The sequence below is a fragment of the Clavelina lepadiformis genome, chromosome 2 (genome assembly GCF_947623445.1).
Source record: "Clavelina lepadiformis chromosome 2, kaClaLepa1.1, whole genome shotgun sequence".
NCBI classification, from domain to species: domain Eukaryota; kingdom Metazoa; phylum Chordata; class Ascidiacea; order Aplousobranchia; family Clavelinidae; genus Clavelina; species Clavelina lepadiformis.
The window spans coordinates 20770724-20797019 of NC_135241.1; the positions used below are offsets into that span (position 1 = coordinate 20770724).

General features: G+C 34.9%; 3 protein-coding genes across 4 annotated transcripts in view; all 3 read right to left on the minus strand.

Annotated features, from left to right (window-relative positions):
- Positions 1–6834, minus strand: part of LOC143445614 (uncharacterized) — a 56288-nt gene extending 49454 nt beyond the window's left edge. The window contains exons 1-3 of the mRNA XM_076944846.1: positions 6681–6834; positions 2157–2348; positions 1134–1328 (exon numbers count right to left, since the gene is read on the minus strand). Of these exons, the coding sequence (XP_076800961.1) occupies positions 1134–1328; positions 2157–2348; positions 6681–6813 (520 nt within the window). The 5' untranslated portion in view covers positions 6814–6834. The remainder of the gene's footprint in view (positions 1–1133; positions 1329–2156; positions 2349–6680) is intronic.
- Positions 6835–7753: 919 nt separating this feature from the next.
- On the minus strand, positions 7754–21384 carry LOC143445616 (uncharacterized). 2 transcript variants are annotated; one of them, XM_076944850.1, is made up of 31 exons: positions 21132–21384; positions 20884–20967; positions 18582–18796; positions 18296–18395; positions 17621–17772; positions 16751–16916; positions 16551–16676; positions 16250–16402; positions 15964–16108; positions 15403–15487; positions 15099–15287; positions 13915–14143; positions 13705–13804; positions 13382–13513; positions 13014–13276; positions 12679–12775; positions 12466–12575; positions 12161–12312; positions 11936–12035; positions 11725–11801; positions 11512–11646; positions 11164–11298; positions 10908–11050; positions 10632–10767; positions 10398–10504; positions 10163–10302; positions 9995–10071; positions 9796–9912; positions 9518–9655; positions 9235–9395; positions 7754–9018 (listed from the first exon to the last, which is right to left on the minus strand). In XM_076944850.1, the coding sequence occupies exons 1-31, from the start codon at positions 21157–21159 to the stop codon at positions 8808–8810; spliced, it is 4203 nt and encodes a 1400-aa protein (XP_076800965.1). In that variant the 5' UTR covers positions 21160–21384; the 3' UTR covers positions 7754–8807. The 2 variants fall into 2 exon arrangements, with proteins under 2 accessions (XP_076800965.1, XP_076800966.1); XM_076944851.1 differs by lacking the exons at positions 20884–20967; positions 21132–21384 and adding an exon at positions 18926–19733.
- Positions 21385–22010: 626 nt separating this feature from the next.
- Positions 22011–26296, minus strand: part of LOC143445615 (uncharacterized) — a 51928-nt gene continuing 47642 nt past the window's right edge. The window contains exons 25-39 of the mRNA XM_076944849.1: positions 26121–26221; positions 25884–26044; positions 25681–25780; positions 25517–25593; positions 25128–25262; positions 24778–24912; positions 24545–24681; positions 24322–24457; positions 24133–24236; positions 23767–23906; positions 23604–23680; positions 23417–23533; positions 23105–23245; positions 22869–23029; positions 22011–22781 (exon numbers count right to left, since the gene is read on the minus strand). Coding sequence (XP_076800964.1) covers positions 22571–22781; positions 22869–23029; positions 23105–23245; positions 23417–23533; positions 23604–23680; positions 23767–23906; positions 24133–24236; positions 24322–24457; positions 24545–24681; positions 24778–24912; positions 25128–25262; positions 25517–25593; positions 25681–25780; positions 25884–26044; positions 26121–26221 — 1933 coding nt within the window. The 3' untranslated portion in view covers positions 22011–22570. The remainder of the gene's footprint in view (positions 22782–22868; positions 23030–23104; positions 23246–23416; positions 23534–23603; positions 23681–23766; positions 23907–24132; positions 24237–24321; positions 24458–24544; positions 24682–24777; positions 24913–25127; positions 25263–25516; positions 25594–25680; positions 25781–25883; positions 26045–26120; positions 26222–26296) is intronic.

The following is a 26296-nucleotide window of genomic DNA, read 5'->3' on the forward strand; positions in this document are numbered from 1 at the left end:
ATGAGATTTCTAAAATTTCTACTATGAGGTTTCTAAAATTCATGTTTCTAGGTTTCATCTACGCTTAAAATATGAGCTAGCAAAAACAAAATGGAAACTTATAATTGAATATCTCTGTTATTACTCCACCAATTTTAAAAAATTAGCATTTTCTTTGTCAGTTGAAAAACGCTTTCAAACAAGTTACTCTTAAAACTTGCGAAATGGTCGAATGCAAAATTGGAGGATATTGGAGTAGCAGCAACATTATCAGAATGAAGAACTGATCTCTGTTTGTTAATATCCACACATATTATAAAGTCATGACACAAGATATGACATCTTTTGACAGATGCTAAAACACTTGCCACTAAATTGCAAACATTGCAAGTAGAGTTCAAAGTTCACAGGATAGTTAAAGGAGACTGTAAATGACTATAAGTATATGGAAAATTCTTTTCCAATCTCGAGTGTGCTCTAGACATCCCATGTATTTAGTCTCGTTACTGTTGTGACACACAATATTTGATGCTTTTTTATAAAAATGGAAATTGAATTTACTAGAACTACAATGAATATCCAGTAATATGCTCATGGCATCCGAGTTATTAGACTGAATTTATCTATGATTATGAGTAGAAAAGCTAAGTAACTGCTCTTTTAAAAAGAGTGGCGCTCCAGCTATTTGATGGAAAAAAAGCACCACTCTCATCTTTCTTGCCACCTTTAGCAAGTTAAGGTTATTGTCCTTATAGCACAATCGATTTAATTAAAATCTAAAACCATTAAAAATCAAATAAAAATTTAAAAAATTAAAAATCAATTGCATTTGCATGTTGTGATGAAAAACTTATTTCAAACTTATGTACTCATAATTTTTTTATGAAAATTCTTCGAACTCATAACTTTCTTCACAAACCAGCCAAAAATGTAAGTTTAGTTATTTCTAATCCAATGCTACATGCATTCACAACGTCTTCTGAGCCAAGAAAAAATGTGAGATAACATAAAAAAAGCCGCTGCTAGTTCCACTCATAAAATGAGCGCCTCTCTCAAGACTGATCTTAAATAAGAGCACGCTCAAGTCCAGCTCCATAAAGCAAGTAAACTACAAAAAAAGATAAGCTTCTGTAAACTCTTCAGTCTTCACAAACCTTCACAGGATGGTAAGTCCGGGCTCCAGACACCCTTTTTGATTGTTTCATTGAAAGTACATTTGACTTCTCCATGTCCCTTCAAACTATATCCAATGTTACATGATATTGTACACTTGGAATTAAATTTTTTCCCCTTTGTACAGCTCACAGGATTTTTCTCGTTTGGAATATTGATCTTGTCACATTTTATTTCTGCACCAAATAGAAACAAAACAAACTGTAAAAGTTGATGGTCACAGATACAATAAGTACCAAGTTTCCTGGTCAGCACATTAAAGTATACCAAACAGTTGCAACATGTAACACTAAGATAAATATATTAGATATTCTACCTTGATTAAAATTATTAACTAACAATTAACTTGACGGTCTTACATGCTAACAATCTTGATGATTTATAACCTCTTAATTTCAGAAAAGCTAGGTCTAAAGCTAGGTTTTTTCTAAAATATCTTTAAACCTGTATACTATTTTGTGGCATGATAATAGTTTGTAAACAACATGTAATTACATTTGCATTTGATTACATATTAAATAAAATAACCTTCGGTTTCGTTAATCTTGTCTTAGTAGCAGGCAAAAATTCGTTTAAAGTTCTTTTTGTGAACTCATTTTGCAAAAGTCTTTCGCAGTACATGCTTGCAGGCTTAATGCAAAACTTAAATAATTTAGAGCATTATAGCAGCCTATCTGATATTACCGCAACAGCAAATGTGAATTACAACAGATATCAGACACACACTGATTGCCTCCGCCCATTGCTAAATTATGTCACTCAGTAGTGAGTAACTAGATTTTGCAGAGCTTAGCCTGAGTGTTGCATGATGCTATTTCAGTGTTCAGTTGCTACGTTTAGACTATATTTTATAAGCAGTTTATTAGTACTGAGTACGCTGGAATATCAGTCCACTTTTCAAGTTGTAAACACAAGCTCAAAAATAGCAGTGGACATATACACCAAACCTAATTCAATACTGATATATAATACAAAACACAGTCAAAAAACTTTTTTAGTCTTACGGTCGCATTTTGGAGTTTCTGGTTTCCACACTGCTCTGCCGCTTTCTTCTTTTTCACATGTTCGAGTATTTTTTCCATTTATATGATATCCACTATTGCATCCAAATTTACATGTTTCACCAACACGTGTATTATTACATTCATTGTTAGTTCGACTTCCCCCTACAATACGAGTGTCTATGATGCAGAAATCTGTCACAACAACAACCAATAAATATTTAATAACTAAGCCGAATAAATTTCAATTTACCAATTTAATAACTGCTTAAAAAGATACCAAAAAAATGTCCATGAACTAACCATAACTCTTGTCAAAATTTGGGTCGCACACTATATTACATATAAACACAGCATGATCAAGTTTAACAAAAGGCAGAACACACTAAAAAATTGAAACAATTGATACTGGTGACGTCACCAAACCATAAAAGTAAAATATTTATATAATTGTTATCTTTTATGCATTTGCCAAGTTTCACTTTAAATATCAAACAATACAAAACACCTCCCAAACTATCACTTTTGAAATGAAAATAATTTCAAAATGTGATGTAAAACACCTTACAAATAAAAACCATCACAAAACTGTGACAAAATATCTTCTCCATAATATATTAACATCAATAATATCCACAAAAAGCAAGTAAACAGCTGCAGATTAATTCTTGGACGTTTAATAATAAAAGTTATAATTTCGCTACATAACTGTTTTTTGTGATTATAAAAGCAAACTGTTTAAAATCAGCAACCTCAAAAAAGACTAGAATGTTTTTGCAGCAATGCAAACAGTTTATAGTTTTTGGCATTTGTAAAACAAACAATAAAAATCACTGAAATAAGGCTGTTCTACATTGGTTAGAAAAAAATGCAATTATGAATTGGTGATTGCAGTGTTATATCAGCTAAACTGAATGATGCATATCAATCACCAAAAGCTAAAAACTACATTGCCTAACTTATATATTTCAAATAACCCGAATATTGTGCAGTGTTCTCATTATTCTTTTTTAAGAACATATGTTCTAAAATTTCTAAAAAATAGGACACTTTTGAAAACGATATAAACCAATTGTAAAATAAACAAAGTTTGTTACATTTAATTCTGGACTAGAGATTGAGCGCTACTGTATACTAATGCATTTGTCTCTTTCAAAAAGCATCTTTTGGTTTCACACAGCAAGTCCATCTTACAAGCCAAAGACGAAAAGATACATTAACTGTGAATCTTGTGAGAGAGCATTGAATGCAAGCTCAAATGAAAGCAGGGTTAGATTTTAATCGGTCTCTGACCATGGTCTAATTTTGTTGCGAGCTCATATTTATATCATAATGTCATTTCACAAAAATTAAATGGACATGAAAATCTTATTTTTTGTTTGGTTGTTTTTTTTGACTTTCTCATCGTCACAAAGCTATGAACTAAAGTGAACACGTTCAATTTTAATAATGCAAAAAAATGTAAACAATAAATACCAACAGGTTTCAGACAGCGTAAGAATAAAAAAATAGGTTTTTTGCAATCATCGTGTATCATTGAAGTAGCACTAATAAGATTTTGTGCTGTATTATCCTTTCTTATCTCAGTGAAAGTATAAAAAAGCTTGTTTTCAATATATGTATAGTTAGTTAACTTGTTACCTTTGTATGATAGTCACCATTACACCTGTGATCAACTCAATGCGTTTTAATAAAAGTTTATGGGCATTTTTGGCTTCACACCAGCACGCTAGCAATTGTGTATAGTGTTGTGGAATATGCCCCTAGTCACCTAGTGCCAATGCAAAAAAAACTGGATGTGAGCTTCAATGAAACCATATGAATTATCACTATGTATTTACAACCAATTCCAGCCGTCTCATCGTGTGTTTCCAGGAAACACCGGGTGAGCATAAAGACTCACATCTCATCAATTTCCAAATTTTCCATTCCTCTTTCCTCTACATTCAGCATCACTATAGTACAGTATTCCCAGTTTAACGTCATGGAAACATGGACGAACCTGCGTCTTCGACTTACTGAGTTTGGTGTTTCACCTGCAGACTGTCTCCCACTTGGGTCAGACCTGGTAATAAGTAAGTGAGCTACACTGAACATGAAAATCATGTTGGGACCTGAAAACATCACCCTGTTGTAATTGTCGCGCAAAAGAACAAACCGCCGACCACATCACTGACTACTTTTGCAATCTAGTCCCAAGTGGAAACTTGGGTATCAGCTAGGTCTTCGAGCGTACATGAAGATGGTTTCAATGACTCCCATCTTTTGATTTTTTCATACAAACAACGACTTTTATGCTAAAACTTACTCTCATCATGAGACAATGGACACCCATTGCTGCATGTTTCCACTTCTGTTTATTGACTTATATGCAGTGGTGGGATTCAAATATTTTAACATCCGGTTCTCTCACTACCAGCATGCCATATTTACCCGGGGCCAATATACACATAGGCCTATACATACGCTTGTTAACAACCGGTTCATAGAGGTCATTAAAAATCCAAAAACTGAATCCTGAAATCCCACCACTGCTTGTATGCTCTTATCATAAAAATAAGCGGGTGAGCGCTTTCCATAGATATCTTATATATAATAACGTGTTATTATATATAAGATATCTATGGCGCTTTCCCACTCCGAGTTTTCTACTCGGGAATTCCCCTATCATGTTTTTCAAATTGTTTTTTTGACAAAAGATACGGATTTTAAGCATGTAAACTTGATATGAAAAAACATACGTTTATGACCTCTTTGTGTACTCGAGGACTGTTGCAAAATACAAGCGGTGAAAAAAAAAAAACAATGACTTTGTAGTAAATGAACGTGGTATTCTCTTATTTTCCTTTTTTAGAGGTCTGTTCGCCAGCAAAATAACACCTATGAATACAGTTACCAGCGAGTGTAATACCGCAGTTACCAGAAATACAGTGTCAAATTTCGAAATTTTCTCACAGCATATCGTATGTCTATTGCTCACTATTAACTGTGAGAAGTATTATCTTAGCACTAGTAGAATACTTTTTTTTTGTGGACGGCAAAAGCCGCCAAAGTCCTCACTGCCCAGTGCTTAGAGACGCATGATGACTAGGCTTACCATACGTCCCGTTTTAGCCGGGACAGTCCCGCTTTTAAAGGCTTTGTCCCAGCGTCCCGGTAAGTCAACTAAAAGTCCCGCTTTGGCATTTACTGAGCCAGCATTGCCCTACACTACACGAATAATAGCATGATGTCATTGGTCTGTTTAACCAACTTGCTGAAAAGCAATACTCGATGCGTGTTCTTGTTTCGTTGTGTTAAATGTGAAAGTAATTGTTACGTCATTGTAGCGGGTAATTGGTCCAGTAGTGAGTTGATTGTTAGCGCATTCGCTTGTTCAGTAATAGTAGGCTAGGAGGAGGAGATGATCTTTTTGCAGTTAGGTTATAGAATGAACTTATTTGGTACGGTTCCGGTACTTGTATGCATTTTCTTCTGCAATGAAATCAAAACCAATTGAATGTGAAAGCCCTTATCACCTGCAAAATTAAAACTGACTTTTCCTGCTGTGATTTTTATGAGAAAATAAAGTCGAATATAGACTTCTGGAAGAAAGTATTGTCTACAGAAAAGTATGATTGGACGATTATATAAATTTACAAATGCTTGAACATTGTTTTGTTTCCTAGTAAAATCCATTATTTTAGTTTTTCTTGGTGTCTTACTACTTCAGTTGTCCCTGACGATAGGAATCCAAAATAGTCTCATACTTCTAGTAAAATATGAACCACATTTATCTGATAGGGCTCGTTGTTCTGAAGGGTCCCGCTTTTCAATCACAAAAATATGGTAAGCCTAATGATGACGATACTCAAAACTGCAAATTCAGTTTGTGGTCGGCGCTGGTCGTACGCACTATTCACGGTTGAGCAAAGTTTGTAATAACTAAGTAAACTTACATCACTAATACATTGACGCTACAAACACTAAAGGTCGTGTTTGCGGCTTTTGAAGTTTGAACTAGAAAATATTTTTCGTTATGTAGGCTACATAGAAATCATCGTTAACCAGGTTATATCCTACGAGAAGCTGTAATTTAATAGATAAAAACAGGTTTTTCCACAACAAGGGCACTACAGACAGATTTAATCAAAAAATAATCGAAGCCAAGCCAAGCCAAGAACCCTGTGCTAGCAAGGTTTTATGTTTTACTCACATCACAACAATTTTTCATTCTCCTTTATAAAAGTTTTTTTGTAAAAAATCAAATAACATCTACTTGGACAGGAAGTTACTGATGTTGACTGTCAACAAATGGACTCTTGAATTATTAAGTATAGCATACTGTATAGGCCTATGCGGAAGTGTACTTATTCATTTTACAATTAAAAGATAAATGAGGCGTAGTAGGCCTATAACATTGCACGCCCATACAAATCCATTTCACAAGAGAGTGAAAGAGTTATGACGTAATGATCTCTTAACACTCAATTCTGATATATGCGTGCATTTGTATACTTGATCAAACAAATAGATGCCCTTCCTTACCTGCGTCTTGTGCCCTTATTTCGGTCTTCCCCATAACCAACAGTAGAAGAAAAGCATCGGCAACATAATGCGTTAACCGAGTCATGATCCAACTCTTGCTACAATGCACTCGTAGTACAGCAGCATCAGTCATTCAACTTAAATTGTAACATCTGAAAACTATAAAAATAATATTTAGTTTATACTGCCAATTTATCAATTGTTTAACAATCCATCCAGGGATTATAACAGCTGGTGTGCAGTAATGAGAAACATTTGCACTATACAGTCTGTAATTTTTAAAATTATTTTATCGTCGTCCTCATTCGACTGTTAATCACCACAAATTTAGTAAACAATTTAATGTAATCGTTTTGCTGAACTGGAGAAGTTTAAGTAATATATCTCACCGACAAATAATAGGCTAACTTAAAAGAGGCTGCTTACCACACAGTAGCTTATTATGTTATAAATATTACATATATCCTCTTCCACATAGCACTAGAAAGCAATCACCGCTATATAATGACAGCGAAACCACGATATAAGAAAATAGACTAAATGCGAAAAAGCCCAGTACTTCCTGCTAATTCCAAAAAAAACTTCGATGAGCCTCATACAAGCGGTAAACAATGAAACTCGCCTAGGAAGCAAGTTTCACTCATTATTGTCCGCTTCTGCCATGGAAAACCCAAGACGTCGACTATTTGTTCTTACAGTATAATAAAAGTATTTGCCAGCAATTTTGATGCCAAGTTTAAAACTTATGACAGTGGAGTTTAAGACTGGAAAAGTTGTTCATAAATTTAGGCGTCATTGATAACCATATTTTCATTGTAACTTTGTAATTAAAATAACAGCTGTCATAATAATGTTAATAGGCTGCCGTACGCCATTCTAAGACTCACCCAGTTACCGCAGAGAAAGCTCATGATTATCAACGAACAGTAACTACTAGTTTGGTGCCGCATTTTATTTTTATTTCTGCGGGAGAATAACGCGGTTCTGCCCACAAAACTCAATCTTTCTGTCTCCTTCCGTTTGGACCAAGATATGTAGGAATACGCATTCTTGGTAACAAGTATAAAAGAATCCACAAGATAATTCAGTTTACTACATTGTAAGCTAATAGAAAAATAATGATATTTCTTATCTACAATAACAGTTACCTTAAAGGTCAATATTTCAAATCAGAAAAAGGTAAGCAAAACGATATAAATTTCATCACAGCGCTACAAATAATGACATAAAAGTAAAACTTCACACACAATGCTACGTCACTGTACAACAACCCATACTTTGTTTCCGCAATGTAAAACTAATGTTGCATGAACGCTTTTTAGCAAGTATTAACGGTAACAAAACACGATACAAAATATCATGTAAAAGTACAGCAAGTCGATTTTCAACCTACATGAAAATAATGAGCAGAAAAAACACGACGTAATAGATTAAGTTCATCAACAGCCACGCAACCGTTAAAACAATTGAACAGTTAAACTCAAAATATACACACAACTACAGACAATTATTGAACGCGATACCCTAATTTATTGGCTCAATAGATGTCAAACTCGAGGAATATTACTCTTGCATATGCCGCATGCATGAAAGTTCTGGGTCGCGAGTAGAATGTGTCAGAAAACGTTCAGAAAAATAAACTAAATGTGTAATTTAAACCCAAACATTTCAATCTACACTTGGAGACACAAAATTTTGTTCATAATTCGTTGAATATAATGGCTTAAGGTCAGTTAAGGCGGTGAAAACGATTAGAGTGAAATTCCAAGCCACAAAGTACATTTTGCCTATGGTCGATACGCGGCTTACGAGGCAGTGATTTGCGTATGGGAAACCTACACAAGTGAATCATACCATAAACACAATATTTATCAATTGCGTCTTGCCAATTACAATACTTGGTATGCTAAAATCACGGCAAGATAATCGCAAAGTGTACGAAGTTTAAAAGAACAACCTTGCGAACAATTTTAGAAATAGGGAACTTCATTAGATTTTTGTTTAAATATTATGCAAGAAAAAATTGATTTTATGTAAAATTTACTTATGCAAACACATGCATGAGTTCAGTAAAGGATACTAATCAACATAAATTTCACAAAAGGCTATATGTAACCGCCTATGCGTCTATTTAAAGTTGCCATACAGGTCAAACGACTCAAGAAACTCGTTGACAGCCTGATAGCAATACTTGTAGAGCTCAATGTTGCCAACAGCGCCTTGACGCAAATCTCGGATATCCTTGACCGTTCTGAACACATCTACACAGTTTTCGTTTTTCAGTCTCTCAACGAGGTTTATGATCGCGCAAAATGCTCCAGCTTGACTCGAACCGTCTCTGGAAAAAACAAAAAAGTTTTCACATTTTATTGTTTTAAACAAGTTGCAAATTAGAAGCCAATAATCTTAATCTTCCATCACAAAATGAAGGAAATAAGAGAGGACTGCATACCGAAGCGTTCGATAAAACTTTGATCGAAAACAATCAAGCAAAGATTGTGTAGAAAGGAAATGCAAGGTGTTAACCAATCTCCCCATAGAACGACTATAATACCTGCAATGTACGAGTGCAAGAAATTTCTTTCCTCTGACTTCCTCTACATTGGCTCGACATCTTTCAACAACTGATATTGTCTCCAGAAGCGTGTTTGTAGAAGGAGGAATACCCTTGGCCGGCCAGTTCGTCAATTCAATTTGTTTTACGACGTACGGTTCCTGTGAAATAGTTTAAAAGGAAACGGCAAAAGTAGAATAACGCAAATTTTTTAGTACTATATACGTTATTTTCATGGACTTTGTTAATCTCCATAAAACTTCCAAAACAATCAAGCGGTTACCGTTTGTATATCTTTACAAACTTCAAGGCCTCGTTCGATGCAACACGAAAACTTTTCCATGTACCTGATCCTAACTGTGACGTCGTTAAAAGTGGTTGAGCCATTGTTTTCAGCCCAGTAATTGGCGCAACTTCCATCCTGTATCAAGTTTGATAAATGACATTATTTTAGAGCTTTTCATGGAATTTACTTCGACATTGCGATCAACTTTATTTCTAATGAGCAAAAAAAAAACTGCCAATAATTGCAATAAGTAAAATGAAGCAAACATTACTTACTTCGTCCAACATAACAACACATTTGACGCCGTTATTTATCACGCTACGCCAGAACAAGTGAATATTGGCGGGGACAGGATCTTGAGCGATTATGAAAGAGTATCCCGCATTATAGGCCTAAAACACAAGATATAGACGTCCAGAAAATTCTTTAAAAATTTAATTAAAAACCTTTAATATATAACAGGAACAAGCATACAGGGATGTTAGAAGCATTTAAGTAAGGCACTTCCTTGTCTTCTGATGTCATCCCAACGTAAGCTAGATTGTGGTCATCTGCATAAATCAGCAAAGCAAAGTGTCTTAATGCAAGCAACTAACCGCAAGAACCTCATATATGGTGCGGGAAACCTGTTTCGAAACTTACATGGCAGAATACCCGGAACAAGATTTAAGTTCTTGTTTGCTGGCTTCTTGGCCTTAGACGTCTCAGTGAAAGATGGCGGAACCTCACCAAGCAGAGCAAACTGAGTTTGCATTACAGTCGTTTGTTCTGAATGTTCCATGCTGAAAAACAAATTGTAAAACGTTAAAATCTGTCAGCAATGCAGGAATCAAGAATATAAAAATATTAAATGTTTTATTTTGCGTATATCTATTACCACTTATTCAAGTTGGTTTGATATATCGAAAACTCCGAGACGTCAACGTCAGTTTTTCCAAACAAAAATACCTCAGCAAGTAGCTTGTGTATATAAACGTATTGAGCCTTAAAACAACAAAAATGCAATGAATGTTAAAACTCCAAGGAAGTACAACCCACATAGGAAACAAGTTAAACGACAATGTGTACAAAATTACTTCAAGCAGCGTTGAATCAATACTCAAACTCTCACCAGACTTTGAACCATTTCAGTTCTCTTCATTCGCATTTCATAGATCGTTCGGAAAACGTTAATTTTTTCTTCGTGTTCCATTTGTTCACTTAATATATCAAGCGCAATAAATGTGCCTGTTCTGCCCACACCAGCACTGCAACAAGATATCACACAGTTAAAGCTTTGGTAACAGGAAAATACGTTTGACAGCTGTTATACACAATTGTTAATTCATCAGTATTAATTAGCTAAACTTTAATTACAGCGCAAGTAGATTGCAAAAAATAAACCAACCTGCAGTGTACAAGTAATGGTCCTGAATCTCTGGTCTGTGCATTTATTGCAGCTCGATGGAGTCGAAGCAGACTGGATGTTGTGGGTGGTATACCGTGGTCTGGCCAATTCACGTATTGAAACTGAGTTATTTCCATTACATCCTTTGCAGAAGACAATAAAATACTGAGATTAAAGATCAGAAGTAAGCAATTATTATCGTTCAACAGCACTGATATGTCAGAATTGCAATCTACAAATTATGTCGAACGCTTACCTTGGATGCAATCGATTTAGCGCAGAGATGTCTGCAAATGTAGTCTCCGAAGAATACTTCGTTGTTTGTGCGAACAATAATGTCACCAAATGTTTTTTCTTCACCGGGATTGGGCCAATATTGCTCACATTTGTTCTGACAGCGTGAAATAGTACGCCAAACACAAGCAAAAAACTCGTAGTTTACAAACAGTTCTCTTTAAAACCAACAGTAATTATACGTGATTGTTTTACGACTTTGTATTTGTTGCAAGTTAATTTTGTATTGCAGGTTTTTAATTTATCTTGGACAAAGTCAAAGCCTGGCAAAACTGGCATGAGCAGTCGTTGTAGGAAGACCTTAGCATACCTTGTAGCCTTCCTTTAACTGGGTGACCATCACGATGACTTTGCATCGTTGTTCAAAGACCATCCTCCAGAAATCATTCATTGTGTTCTCTTTCGGACCTTGAGCCGCAATAAACTTGGCAGTTTGGGAATATCCCTGCGAAAAAAATGCAAACGTCATGAAGGTTCCAAAATCAAATATTTGAACAACGAATTTAATGAGAATAAGACTCACGTCAATAAAAGATGCATTTATGTAATCGGACTGTGGCTGATCTGGCAAGAGCGACAACTTCACTCTGGCATCATCGACTAAATATGCAAAATATTTTGGATATTTCATACAGCGGCTCAAAAGAACACAACTTGATATGAAAAAGACCAGGACCTAATATCTTCGCGTTTGACTAATTTATCAAACACCATCGATTGTGATCTGAACTTACTTGGAGAAATATTCTTGAAACGATTCTTCTTAATATTCTCAGTGTGTTTAGCGATATTGGTTGACAAAGGTTGTTCTCTAACCAATTCCACTAAACTTGTCTACAAACGAAACTTTACTTACTTTAAGTGCGACAATTTAAGTTAAGAAATGATCATTGGTTAACAGCGAATTATGAAATAAATATTAAAATTCACTCATCTTCTTATTTTAATTAAACGGCCACCTGAAATTCGTCCAAAAACATTAAGTCATCATTCCTTCTTTTTGACGCGTAAATATTCAAAATAACTCGACCCGGAATATCATACTTTGCAAATCCGTCTTCCACTTGGTTTTGGTTTACGTATATGACTTCATTAGAACTTGTGAAAACATCTAAAATAAAAATATTGCATAAACGTTTATAGTTAGTACATATCGTCGTACTTGAACACGATACAGGTTCATTTAAAATAAAAAATAACAACTGGAGAAACAGTACACCACGCTTTTGAAAATTAGTCAAGTGTAGAGATTTGGGTCGCATACCGTTGCGTGGAAATGATAGTCTTCGTTGAGTTGATAAAGATGTTGGGCGTACATTGCTATCACGTGCAAAGTTAAAATCTAGTATGGGCTTCTTAAAAATCCATACACGCCTGTATGCAAAGTTTTACAACAACACAACAACAATTGGTAGTAAAACTCTAAATCTGCATTGCAGAGACGTACTGTATATTGTGTATAATGGTGTAGCCATACCTTCTGTACATAAGGAAAAGTGTAACAACGATTACGATCAAAATGATGACAATACCAGGAACATATCCTAGGTTGGGGGATGCCCCACCAGAGGAAACTGTAAAGTAAGTGAGTGCGTTCAACTTATCATACATTCGACTTAGTCAGATATCAAAAGTTAGTTTTGTTTAAGGATGACTGTTTCCCACACAGTGCAGTTGTTCATACGACCAACAGTACTCGAAATCGAAGTAATTCATGATTTGTGTTAGTCCTGACGTCATTCTATAAGCCAGATTAGTGTATTTATAGTAGAGTCAAAATGGTCGCAGTCAACAAGGTTGATAAAAACGTACCCGGTGTAACAGCAAATGCCTCAGACCGACGGCTAGCTGCATAAAGTACGTCGTTGTCGCTCGGAGTGGCCGTTATCAGGTAGTAAGTGACAGAAATACGATTGGGTAAAGGCCTGTTTCGCGCCATTATAGTGTTCGATGATGACGAATCACGCCGGTTTCGACTTGCATTGCTTGAGACACAAGCGACCTTTTTAAGACTTGCAGCGTCACAGCAGGTTAAACTTTCATCTCCGAGGTTAATTTCCACTTCCTTGTCAATTCTGAAACAAAACATTACGTAACAGTATAACAGGTAAACTGTTCATTTTGTTACATCACTAAAGCAAGGAAAATAGAAGTATTTAATGAATAACAACTAACACTACCTTTGCAAAGCCATGGCAATATAGGGCTGACCATCAGTGAGTTTGTCATCTGCTTGTGCCAGTTTACTGATGTCCGTTTCTACTGTGTCGTTTTCTCCAACCATTCCTTTTTGTGCGATGACCAAATAGCAACTGAAATTTTTTTTCTAGCGTAATACCACAAGACTCGTATGACAAACATCAGCAGTTTAAGTAAAATAGTTCTAAATTTCTAATCAAACTTAGTTTAGAAGACGGCAAATTTCACTCTAATCTGAAATTATCCAGCCCAATAATATAATCAACGGTATGTTTAGAAAATTAGATCAAAATTTTCCTCCAACCTGACGACACCATTCCTCTCGCTCACTGGAGTTAAAATGACCGATACAAATTTCTCATTTTCGCTGGGAGACTTCGATGATAACTCGATCGTGGATGGACCTTTAAAGAAGTTTACAAAACATCTTTACAAATATTGAATTTAATTGAAGCTGAAACAATTCACAATATACAATACTACACGAAGTAAAAGCGTACAGCGAGGATCTTACTTGAAGGACTGGTGACACATGTTCCACGAACAGGATCAGACCAAACAGTGGGAATGAGATCATAACATGGTGATGTAGCCACAACACCGATTTCTACTTGATAATCGGTGTTTGGATTAAGGTTGCTGATGATGTAATTTGACGCAAACTTTGAAATTTCGCTGACATCGATTTCATTTATCCACGAAGCGTTAGAACGCTTTTGATTGATAAGTTGTGTTGTCCTAATCTAAATGTTTAAAATGGCCATTTATGCACCAGCTTGCCGGTTTCAAAATGTATTTTCAAGGATTACGTTATAAGTAATATCAGCAGCAACTGTATGGTACTGAAATCTTTAACATTGGACTGAGGGAAATTGTCGGACAAATGAACTCGGCAATGAATCAAATTCGTAGTAGAGAATCTCTCGACAATGCTAACTGAACGCTTGACTCAGCTCATAAGTTAGAGCACCCTATTTACACTAGGTGTGGCCGACCTTGCACACAGCCACAGCAAAACGTGGCGTCCAATTGCATTGTTTGCTGCCGAAACTTGAAAATTGGTGACTTTTCCTAAAAAATGTTCAGCTATCTGTCCATGATTGTTTTATAAAGTTGGATTTTGCAATTTTTGAGATATTGTCATGTTTTCATAATTTTGCTCTCTCTCCGCATTGAAGCGTATCGTTTTCGTTTATTCATTTATGCACCACTAACTCGACTAGCTTTTCTCTTGTGTTCTCTTCTAGCAGTCAGCTGGTTTTCCGCACAGCAGAGGCGGATAAACTGTAGATATCACTTGTAGAAATACTTAATTTACACTAAATGCACTTTCCTTAATTTTGCAATTATGATGTATACAGGAAGCCAGATGTTTTTGCTACTAACCTGTAAATATCCGATCAGTTTTTGACATAGGCCTATAGTTTTCAAGGAATTAACGATCGAAAATTTGTGTGCAGTGTCGGCCACACCTAGTTAAAATAGTAATGTCGCGAGCCCGGTTTGGATAAGGGGAGATACTTCGGTCTTGTTGATAATTTTGTCATTTTGTTTGGAAATTATCTGTGTGCAATACTTCTCCCACCTTTATTCAAACATTAACCTCATACGAAATATTTGATGTGCCGGAAGCTTGCTGATGACACTTATTAAGATTTAGCTAGTTACACTTGAATAAGGCAATATAAAAATACATACGTATAAAACCCTGATGTCTTCCTCACGGTTTGACAGCAAAGCAGATGACCAAGATATATTGCAAATTCCTTGAAATTTATTGAAAACTAGTTTGGTTTCAGCAACAGCAGTTAAGTTTTCACGACCAGTTGTTATGTTTATTCTGCTATTTAACGGTGCTTTCTCACACCCCAAAAATAGGGGAAGAATCTGCAACAAATTTATTAAATTTAGTTCAATTTCTGAACCATTTCCAAACCTATTGCAGGTTGACACAAATAGCTTTCCACTACATTATGCTAGAAATAGAAGTTAAAAACGTTACCTCTACATAATAGGTTGTACGAGGTTGCAAGTCTGTAATCATTAAAAATTGTTGGCCAGGTATCGTTTCAAAAGTTTTTGTTGAACTGCGACAAGTAAAACTTTATTAGATTCCGAAAATATTGCGAATAAAAACAATTGTAAAACGTAAAGTTTCGCTTTTATTTTATCGTCGGACATAAGAAAGTTATAACGCTACCTAAACACAGGAATGATTCTTCATAACTCGTGACCTGATAAAAGAGCTTGCCTGTGGGCAGTTTATCATCAACGCATTCTTATTTTCCTATGTCTTAATTTTAAGTTTTATAATCTTGCTCGAGTAGAGTTTTGTTCGTCAAAACTACTCAAGAGAAGTAATAAACAATACATCTACGTTGTCGGCTTCAAACCTCGGTCGCATAATTACAGGATGTACATTACTTTAGAACTCCTAAACCATCAATCTCGCAAAGCAAACAAAATAAATTGGCCAAAACATTCATAAATGGATATATACATCAATAGATATATCTAAAAATACAGTTAGGTTCAAATACACAGGTAAATCGGTTGGTCTTACTTCAAATCATCAGACAGACAATAAATTTGTATTCGATGGGCAAGAGACTCGGAACCAGGCACAATATCCCAGGAAATGTTGAGATATCTACCATCACATACAACTGGATTAGCAATAATTGGAATATCGACGACATAACGAGTTGCTAAAATATAAAAAAGTTTAATTTGATGTATTTTATTAAATCTATGACATATCAAACACTATTGAAATTTGAATAGATTTGCAAGAATGTTCTCGGTATTATATTAAATGTTACAATGTATGCAAATCTCAAACAACTAGCCTTCACAGAGCGTGTTAGCATCCTTGTTTTGAGATACAGCCCAAAGATTAGATCCTGTTTTCCTCGAAAAAATTCGTATGCATCCATCCTTATTTTGTGAAACATTTTCCATCCAATACATTGCAGATTTAGTGGAGATCCAATAATTTCTGTCTTAAAATTGGAAAAAGCAGTGCAAATGAGCAAAATCAGAAAATTTGATAATGAAAATAATTCCATTAAGTCAGATCTTAGTAGTATTGTATCTTTGATATTTCATGATTTTATTTTGGTTCAAATTAGCAGAATAATAGGTTTTTACCTTGTCCAGAGTTAATTTCATTGAGGACAGCCTGAGTGGACACAACAACTAACTCTCCGTGAGATTTGCAAAAAGAAACAGCATTCTTGCAGGATTCCCAGTCATTTACAATCAACGACGTGCTATCTAAGTTAAAGAATAATGCTTGATGGCTAGTAATAATGATTAATGGTTTTTAAGGTTTCTGTTATGAAACCAACCTATTCCAGCGGCAAATACTTCGCTTTCAACCGGGTTATCCTGGTTATAATCATTTATAGCAGAACATTTGTAAGAAAAAAGGGAAGTTTCCTTGCATTGTACTCCGTAGACAGTTAATATTTTGGATACACGATAAGAAATTGCCACTTTAGTATTATTTGTGACCTGAAAAATAAAACAAACATTGCACATTACTAACAGTCAATTTTGTTAACATAAGATAAAAAACAACTGTATTGACATCAGCAGAGGTTTCTGAAGAAAGTAAACAGTTTGTTGAAAGGATAGTACTTTGGCAATACAACAAAAAGTTGTACTGTGATACACACTATATTGCGACACTTCAAATTATTTAACAGATAATTTTGTTAGCTCTGGAGATTAAGTTTTGGATTTAAAATGAACTAAAGAATATGGTAGAAAAGGCGTTGAAGCAATGTACTCTGACTGAGAGAAGGGAATACTGAGAAAAAATTTAAAATTATTCAGTCTACAAATTCACCTTCTGCAAATTTAATATCTAACTCTGCAAATAACAAGACTCTAAATCTCACAATGGTATTTTTAATAAACAGTATTGCATATGCTCCAACAAAATATTAAATGCGTAACTAAATATAAAATTAATAACGTATAATGATACTTCACACAATAAATTATTATGCTAAATTGCTCAGAACAAAATGCTGTCATGATAACAGCATCGACAATCAATGAATGCTGCTTTACAAAAGATTTTGTAAACAGAAAAAGAAAACAAGAAACGTGCCATAAAGATCAAGCCAAAGTTGTATTACAAGTAAAAAATTCACAACGTTTGCTTAAGTTACACACACAAGTGATAAATATAAATCCGATTTTGAAATCACCTGAAACTGACTGGTTGCTGGAAGTGATGATCCATTGGCAAAAGTCCATTGTACATCTGGTACAGGATATCCATCAAACGTGCATGAAAACTCTGCTTTGTTGTTTTGAGAAAGTACAACGTATTCAACAGGTTCAAGAATTTCTGGGGCACCTTTTTACGTAAAACTGCATTTATGTACAACTGCAAATTATACATATAATTTTTTAAGCATAATTGCATTTTTAAACGAGAAAAAGTTCTCATGTATACACTCATTAATTTACTTTACTTCCAAACATTATAAATAAACAGAGATTAAAAATCTAAATTAGTGCAGTAAGTAACTTTATTGTAAAAATGTTTTCTTACTTGAGCCAAGGCTGCCAAACTAGATCACTTTAACTATCGAAGTTTACAACAATAATATTGTGTTCGGGTAAGCCAATGTTAGTATTCGTGGTAATATACGCCCAGGTGAGATTTTGCAAATATGTATAGGTTTGGGTTTGTGTCAACTGATCCCAAATGTATATAGTGCATAAATAATATATCTAATACCAGAATAATAGTTTATAGTACATTTTATAACGCTATAAATTTTGACAAAATGTTGTACACGAAATGTTTGTTGGTATTTTTTATTTCATTGAAGTTCATGACATCATAATATATTTACTGTTATTTTACAATTTACCATTTACAATCAAATCCAAAACAGCGCTGATTTCACTTACAACATCGTTAATTGTGTTTGTTGCTTTACATATATAACTTCCCCCATTTTGGTAGTCAACCTATAATGCATAACTTAGGTTAATTCATTCTTAGATATTGTTTTATCCATTAAGAAATGTCTTTCCATTCATTTTAGCCTATTTATCTTTGTGATAAAGCAGTTAGTGACAACATCACTTTCTTCTCTTTTCCAGATAAAATACCGTACTTAGTGAAAAAATTGCACAAGTATAAACAATACTGACCCTTTTTAGGATCAAGTCACTTCTTGATGTTGTTGCATTAATTTCAGTCATGTCTTGATAAACAACACCAGCTGACGTTGTGATGCTTGTATTATTTTTAAGCCAGATGACTGTTGGGGGTGGAATACCATTTGAAATGCAAGTAATTGTAATTTCATCGTCCGAGTTGCGCATAACTTCCATCACTGAGTGAGAGACTTGTACATTAGCTGGAACTAGAAAGAATTTCAAAGTATGATGATTTAAGAATATGAACTAAATTATAGTACCAACAATCTTTGATTATTTACACAACGTTTTGTTGTACTTCTATTTATACTTATAATTATGATCAATAAATTTACCTTTGCATTGTACTATCGTACCATCCATACTGTAACTACCATTGTGTATACATCTAAAGCCTCTTGCTTTATTAATACATTGAGCGTTGACTCTACAGTTATGACAAGTCGCAGAACATTCATCAATATCAAAAAAGACACTTGTATTTTCAAAAGTTATATAGATGTGTAGAAAAAGTTTCAAAATAGTTTCTAAGTTTTTTTGTATTATTTACTGGCATTTTGAAAAAAAAACAGATATAGCCAGATAACTAACTATTAATCGCCAGTGGACAAAATAAAAGTTCGGCATAAAATTTTTAGATATGTCGTTTTGTTCAGCCAAGCTATCCTTGTATACAATCGATTGGATACAGAATTGAAATTGGTGTAAAAATGTTCACATAAATGTTTTTAATACTTAGTGATCACCAGGGCTAGATAACCGCTGTTTTAAAAAGAATGTCGCTAGTCAATAAAAACGTTGACGTTGTTTGATATGGTCATACCTGCCACAAATGATTAGTAGTGACATCTCCACTCATCTATGTGAGTATCTCTGTCGTCTCATATATCATCAGTCTCATTGACAACTGTCAGGAGCTTAAAAACTATTCGTTTATTTTGAACTACCTTCACATGGTTTCGGCGAGCTTAGTGTTGCCTGGTAAATTGTTTAATTTTCGCCAATAACTCTACAGAGCTAAAATTGTGCCTAACGTTAGTCTCAAAAGAGGTCAATTTTTGCATTCACTATACAAAATTACAGTTTTCAACCAATCCAAAAACGTAACCATTTTTATCTATTTTTTGCATTCACAGCATTGTTTGCACAAAAAAGAGGTGACAAGTGGATGACCCTTAAAAAAGCGCTAAAAAAGTTATTAAAACAAACGGCTCTCATGGTGACCATCATGCAGCATAAGTTTTGTTGTACAACCCAAGACCAGCAAAAAGTAACTATGCAGCTGTTTGGGTAGAATGCAGTACCTCATATCTACATATCCTCATATCTGTGTTTATATCAATAAATGTTCATTTATCTGATGTTTATAAGTCGAGAAGCTGATTTCATTACTGGAGTTCAAAGCTCCTTTATGTGTTTTGTTGCATGTGTGTGCTTGTGCTATAACTACAATGGTTAGTATCCTAACTTTCACTCCGCACAGTTAATGGCGAAAAATAAACAATACAGTACAATAATGATGTTACAATTCAGTAATTTTGAGGTGGTTGTGCACTAACATTCCAGACCCAAAGTAACACCCCACACACAAAAACATCATGCCAATGATTGGAATTCCTATTGTGTAGCAAAGTAAGGACACAATATTATGATCATCAAGTACACGTCAAGTTGCTTTTACGGTAAATAAGATACCGCCTGTAGGTAACAAGCTAAGCAACAAGTGTTGACTGGGGATGCATTTTCATACTAGACTCAAGCTTTCTAGCTTTTGCTACAATGATAAATTGACCACACGTAACAAGAGATCTATGAGATGCTTTTTCACTTCTGATTTATTTAATCCTATAATGTTTTATATTTGACTGCGACCGACACCTGAAAAAAAGGAACCTCTGGAGCCAACCATATGCAGAGTTTGATTCTCCAACATATAGTTTAGTTTACATATAGCCCCTTCTTTAAAATCTAAGTGGTGGTACGCTCGCCATACTATTTGCATAGTGACTTTTAGGTAGACAAGATGTGCAATTTGATTTTCATATGTTCAACGTCAATGCCCGGTGGCTAATCTGGTCATGCAGTGCTTGGGCCAGGTGTTTTCCCTTTTATTGTCCAACTAACGTTTTTGACAGGGTGGTAATATCAAAGCAGGGAATTCCCCGTTTTAAGTCGTAGCGTTTTTACACAAAAAATAATTTGGTGTTTCTTGATTTGTTAAGATTTGCTGGTTTTGTACCGGTTTCCTCCGCTACACTATGAAAGAAACAAAATAAATCACATTTTTACTTACATGCCACTATTTCATTTTTCATCAACAGCGCTTGTAGAAGAAACAATTTGCATATCAATTGGGTTGATTGCGTCATATCAGCAACTGACAATTTAAGTAAATTTATAGAAAAAACAACAGCATTTGCAAATGTATTCTAACATCTCAGTCTTAAAATAAACCTAATTTATTGAACATAAAAAACGCTTCACGCTAATTAAGAACGATAACGTTAACAAAATCATCCGTTTATTAAGTACTAGGCCTACCTTTGATCACTTTGCAACAAAATAACATTTCCGAATGTCTAAGTCCTATTCTTGCATCACACTCAAGTAATATCACCACCACCACAAGATTTACTCACCCACATACTAAAACAGCAAACAGCATGTATCATTTCTACAAATAAATCATCAACTTATTACCGTTATCGGCACTTACTTCTCAGTCCTCTGCTTGTAATTGTTAATTGTCTGTTTTGACAAATCGTTATGGTTTGTTGGTTGACACTTAAACTCATTTTAAATTAATCGAGATATAGATATAATTTGCCATTCCCACATTTTTCATCACTATCGCCGTACCTATTATTCAATTCAATAATTACGTGCAAAAACTATGAGTTGTAGGCGACAACATAAAAGTAGTTGTTAGTTATTTGGCCGGGTTTTCTGTTAAATCTTATTAATAAAGAAAAAAATGAGCACCGATACTAATAATGTAAATAAGGTTGTTGTCTTTAAAGTATCTTAACATGTTGGAAGCAGGCTTTAGGACAAACCTTTACCATCTGCACAAGTCACACATAACGATGCTATCCTTGACGTCATTTTGTGTGAGTCATTTATTTCAGAACATCTGCATTCAAGAGTTGAAAAGGTAACCTACACTACAGCTAGCAAATAGCATATGCATCAACACTTAGAAATACAACCTATGTAAACTATTTACCATAATCTCGAATGAAGCAGTAATTTCTCTTCACAGCCACTACCGATTTGGACAGACATAATTCAAGAATAATATAGCTAATAATAATCTAACATAGCCTCACTTAAAAAGATTTACGAGCAAAAACGAGTTTTCTTATTTCTTTGGATTGTCAACTTATGCTAAACATACAAGTAATATTATCCAGACACGTGTTAGAAGTTAACATTTTTATTAGTCCAGCTATTCATGTAATAACAAAGTAGGCCTACAATAAAAAAGTACGGCTGATCGCAAACCTCCATCAATTCAGCTACACTTTTCTTGTATGTACGGCGCCTCGGGAATTGACCCCATAATGTAACCAGTTTATTCTTTGTATCATTGCCAAGATATGATTAAATTATTTTCAAGATGCATCAACATTTTTTAAGTTGATATCACCAACAAACAAACTAATGCCGTTGAAAAATGAGTTTTTTGGTGAAAATAAGCAACAGCTAAAGATCAAGTGAAGTACAGAAAATTCAGACCTGACTAATAAACTGGAAAAGTATATGAACAGAATGTGAAATATAAACAAATGAACTCAGCTTTGGGCGTTTCAGAAACGTAAAAGTCCATAGCAACACATAAATTTGACAATATACAAATAAAAGGATCACAGAAAACGAAAACAACATTAGCTTTCACTGCTCTTTTACAGATTTGGGTGTATATTATATCAAAGAATTTGCAGAGCACACTGCAACAATTCGATGATGTTGTCATAAACTTATTTAATACTGTCATACAAATGAGATGTGTCGAGATACTCGCAAACTGCCTCGTAACAATACTTGTAGAGCTCAATGTTGCCAACTGCGCCTTGACGCAAATCTCGGATATCCTTGACCGTTCTGAACACATCGACTTTACTCTCGTATTTCAACCGATCGAGGAGGTTTGCGATCGCACAGAATGTGCCAGCTTGACTGGAACCATCTCTGAAAAAGGCAAGTAACTTGGAAACTTTGTTTATATATGTACAGTAAAACAAGTAAGTTATTATGCACATAATTTTAAACCATCACCTGCAATGAACAAGACTGACGAATTTTTTCCCTCTAATCTCTACAGCTTCTTTGCTACATTTCTCCGCCAACGAGATCATTTCAAACAGTGCATTTGTAGACGGTGGAAATCCATTCTTTGGCCATTTTTTAAGATGAATTTGTGTGACAACGTAAGGTTCCTTTGCAGAAATATATGCAATTTCTGGTCACTCATTTATTTCACCGATTCACCTATATGCAAATCAGTCAAATACCGGTGCGTTCTCTTTAATAATTTCAATGCTTCTTTTAATGAAGCCGGAAAGACGCTCCATGTAGGTAGTCCTAACTGTGAGATCTTGGAAGATTGCCTCATCCATTCCGTCTGGTGCCCAGTAGTTGGTGAGACATTTATCCTGTGGCAGAATCAACCAGCACATGAATATAAGCACGATAAACAAAAAGCAGGCTACAATTGAAGAAAGGGTGTTTGTTTTGACTCAACTACCTACAGCTGGCTACGAGAAACTGACGCATTGTAAAGTACTAAAGCATGACTAGATAATTAATAGATACACTCTATTTACTTCTTCCAGCATTACAACGCATTTGATGCCGTTATCAATGATACAGCGCCAGAATAAATGAACGTTTCCAGGAACAGGATCTTGAGCGATTATGAAATGAAAACCGAAACTGTAGGCCTTGAAAGCAAAAGAAAGTATAAAAAAAAAGCTTGACAGTTACAAAAGAAAGCTTTTATCTGAAGCATACTGGTATGTAGGAAGCGTTGATGTAAGGCTCTTCTTTGTCGCTTGATTTCATTCCCACACAGGCCAAATTGTGGTCATCTAAGAAGAAAACAATTTGTGAAAATCTAAACAGCACAAATATTACCCAGCAACGAACTTCTATCGCTTTTCATCGTCGAACTTACATGGCACAATGCCAGCAATTGTATTTGCATCTTTGCTGATTGACTTAGCAGCTACTAACGTTTCGATGAAAAATGGAGGCACAACTTCAAGACGGCTGAACTGATTTTGCATGCCGGTGAACGAAGTAAGCTGGTTTGCTCTAGTTTATAAAGATACAAAAAGTTAAGCACAGATGCGACCACATAGAGCAAACCAAAAAAGCAAACGTCTTACCCCGATCATTCTGTCATGCATTATATGAAAGCAATATAATTATCGTTTCACCCACGAGTTAGATATCAGAAATATATTTAGATCTATGTTTTCTTATTGTTGGTTTTATCTCGTCTTAAGACCTGTGATAAAGTTTGACAACTAAGACTTACATGTTAAGGGAATTTCGATATTGGTGAAATGCCGCCATGTCAACATCAGTGTTTCCAAATTGACAAACCTCGGCTAGAAGCTTGTGCAAATAAATGTACTGGGCCTTGAAACATTAAACAATAACTCATCCACAATAAACCATCGTGAAATATCTTAGCGCATTTAACTGAAACAATTTTTTAACTTACAACATTTTGAATCATTTCAGTTCTTTCCATTCGCATCTTGTAGACAGTCTCAAATATGTTTACTTTCGTTTCACTTGCGAACTGTTTGCTTAAACAATCCAAAGCGATAAATATTCCAGTTCTTCCAGCGCCCTCGCTACGAAGCAGATTAATTAAAATTATTTATTGAGTCAAAACTACGAACTACTACAACTAGGTGGCTTAACACAATGTTGATTGTTACCAGCAATGCACAAGCACAGAAGCAGAACTCTGTTTGCTCATGACAGCTTGATGAAACCGAAACAGCGAAGAGGTTGTGGATGGAACACCATGTTCTGGCCAGTCAAGATATTGGAAGTGATTTATTTCCACAACATCCTAGTCCATACAATGTTTGGTAAGCATAGTCTGCTGCTATAGTTTTGAGCCGCTTTCTGTAATATGATGACTAATTTGTAATTAGAAGCTACTAACCTGAGAGTTAAGACGTTGGACTGTTAATTTTCGAAAAACGTATCCACCAAACGAGGTTTCACTTTTGGTTTTAACAGCAAACTTTCCATATATTTTTTCTTCTTCTAGGTCAGGCCAATATTTCTCGCACCTGACCTAAAGCAACGAAGAGGTTTTAAAAATTTTAACGACAATCTTGATTTACATCCATTATTGTTACTCCGATGAGGTGTTTCCAATAACCAGTTTTTGATGTTAAAATTGATACTTTGTCAAGGTATTTTCAGGTGTTTCAAAAGGAGTCATTAATGCATTAACTGTATGTACGTGTTATGTGTTAAAAATAACGAAAGACAAAGCCAGTTTATCACCATGTAATTTTCTTCTAAACGAGTGAGCATGGCAATCACTGAACAGCGCTGTTCAACAATCATTCTCCAAAAATCTTGTATCGTATTTTGTTTTGGGCTTTGAGCTGCTATGAACTGATAACTTTTGGAAAAACCCTACAGAAATCAATGGTGTAAAACTAAAGGCTGGTTAATTAAAAACCATCAATACTAAATTGCTAAATCTAATTATAACGGGAAATCAGGCATCTTACACACATTCATTCTTTTGTCAAGAAAAAATATTGACCACATTCTTTAAATGCTTGCACAATAAAAACATGATAAAGATATTTGTGATGCTATTAAAGGTGACAATTTCTACTAAACGACACTTTCAAACTCAACTACTCGAGATTTTGATAACCTACGTTAATGAACGATGCATTTATGTAGTCCGTGGAACGATCGTTTTGAAGAATTGTTAATTTGACCCGAGCGATGTCACCTAAACACAGAAGGAGCAATCATATTTCAGGATAATTATGATTTAAATTCCATAGCCTTTGAGTCACAAAGAACGTGGAATGCTAACTTGGTAATATGCTGTCAATTCTGTTCTTGCTTTGGTTTTGAACAAGTTCTGCATCTTTCGTACGGACCCCTTGTTTTGTTACCTTGTTACGTAAGGTGTTCTGAAACATAATATCCTGTATAACTACTCGATAAATCCTCTAACGCACGTTACTACCACATTATAATTTGACTACAAATAATGGAAAAATTTTGAACTATTACTTCAAATTCTTCAACAAACATGGCATCTTTGTTCAATCTTTTTCTCTTGTAACAAGCAAGTATATCATGGGTGCTGATGTTGAACTGGACAAAGGCGTTTTCATCAGCAGGACAATATTCTTCATATTCCTGATCGGCAGGGATGTTTGCAACAACATTTTCTGACAAAAAACTGAGTTATATAAAGGTACATGTTCTTTCACCAGCCTGTTGCAAGCACAATCTCATATATTGCACCGTAGTTGTGATGTTCAATTGCGATATTTTCCATGGGAACGGGTGCCGGAAGAGGGCACTCGTAATGAGCATTTGGTTTTCTGAAAGCTCTAGTTCGTCGTCTAAAAAACGTTGGGTCGTTGGATATAATTTTTACTACCAATCTCTTCATTTGGAAATAGCTTTTAACAATAGCA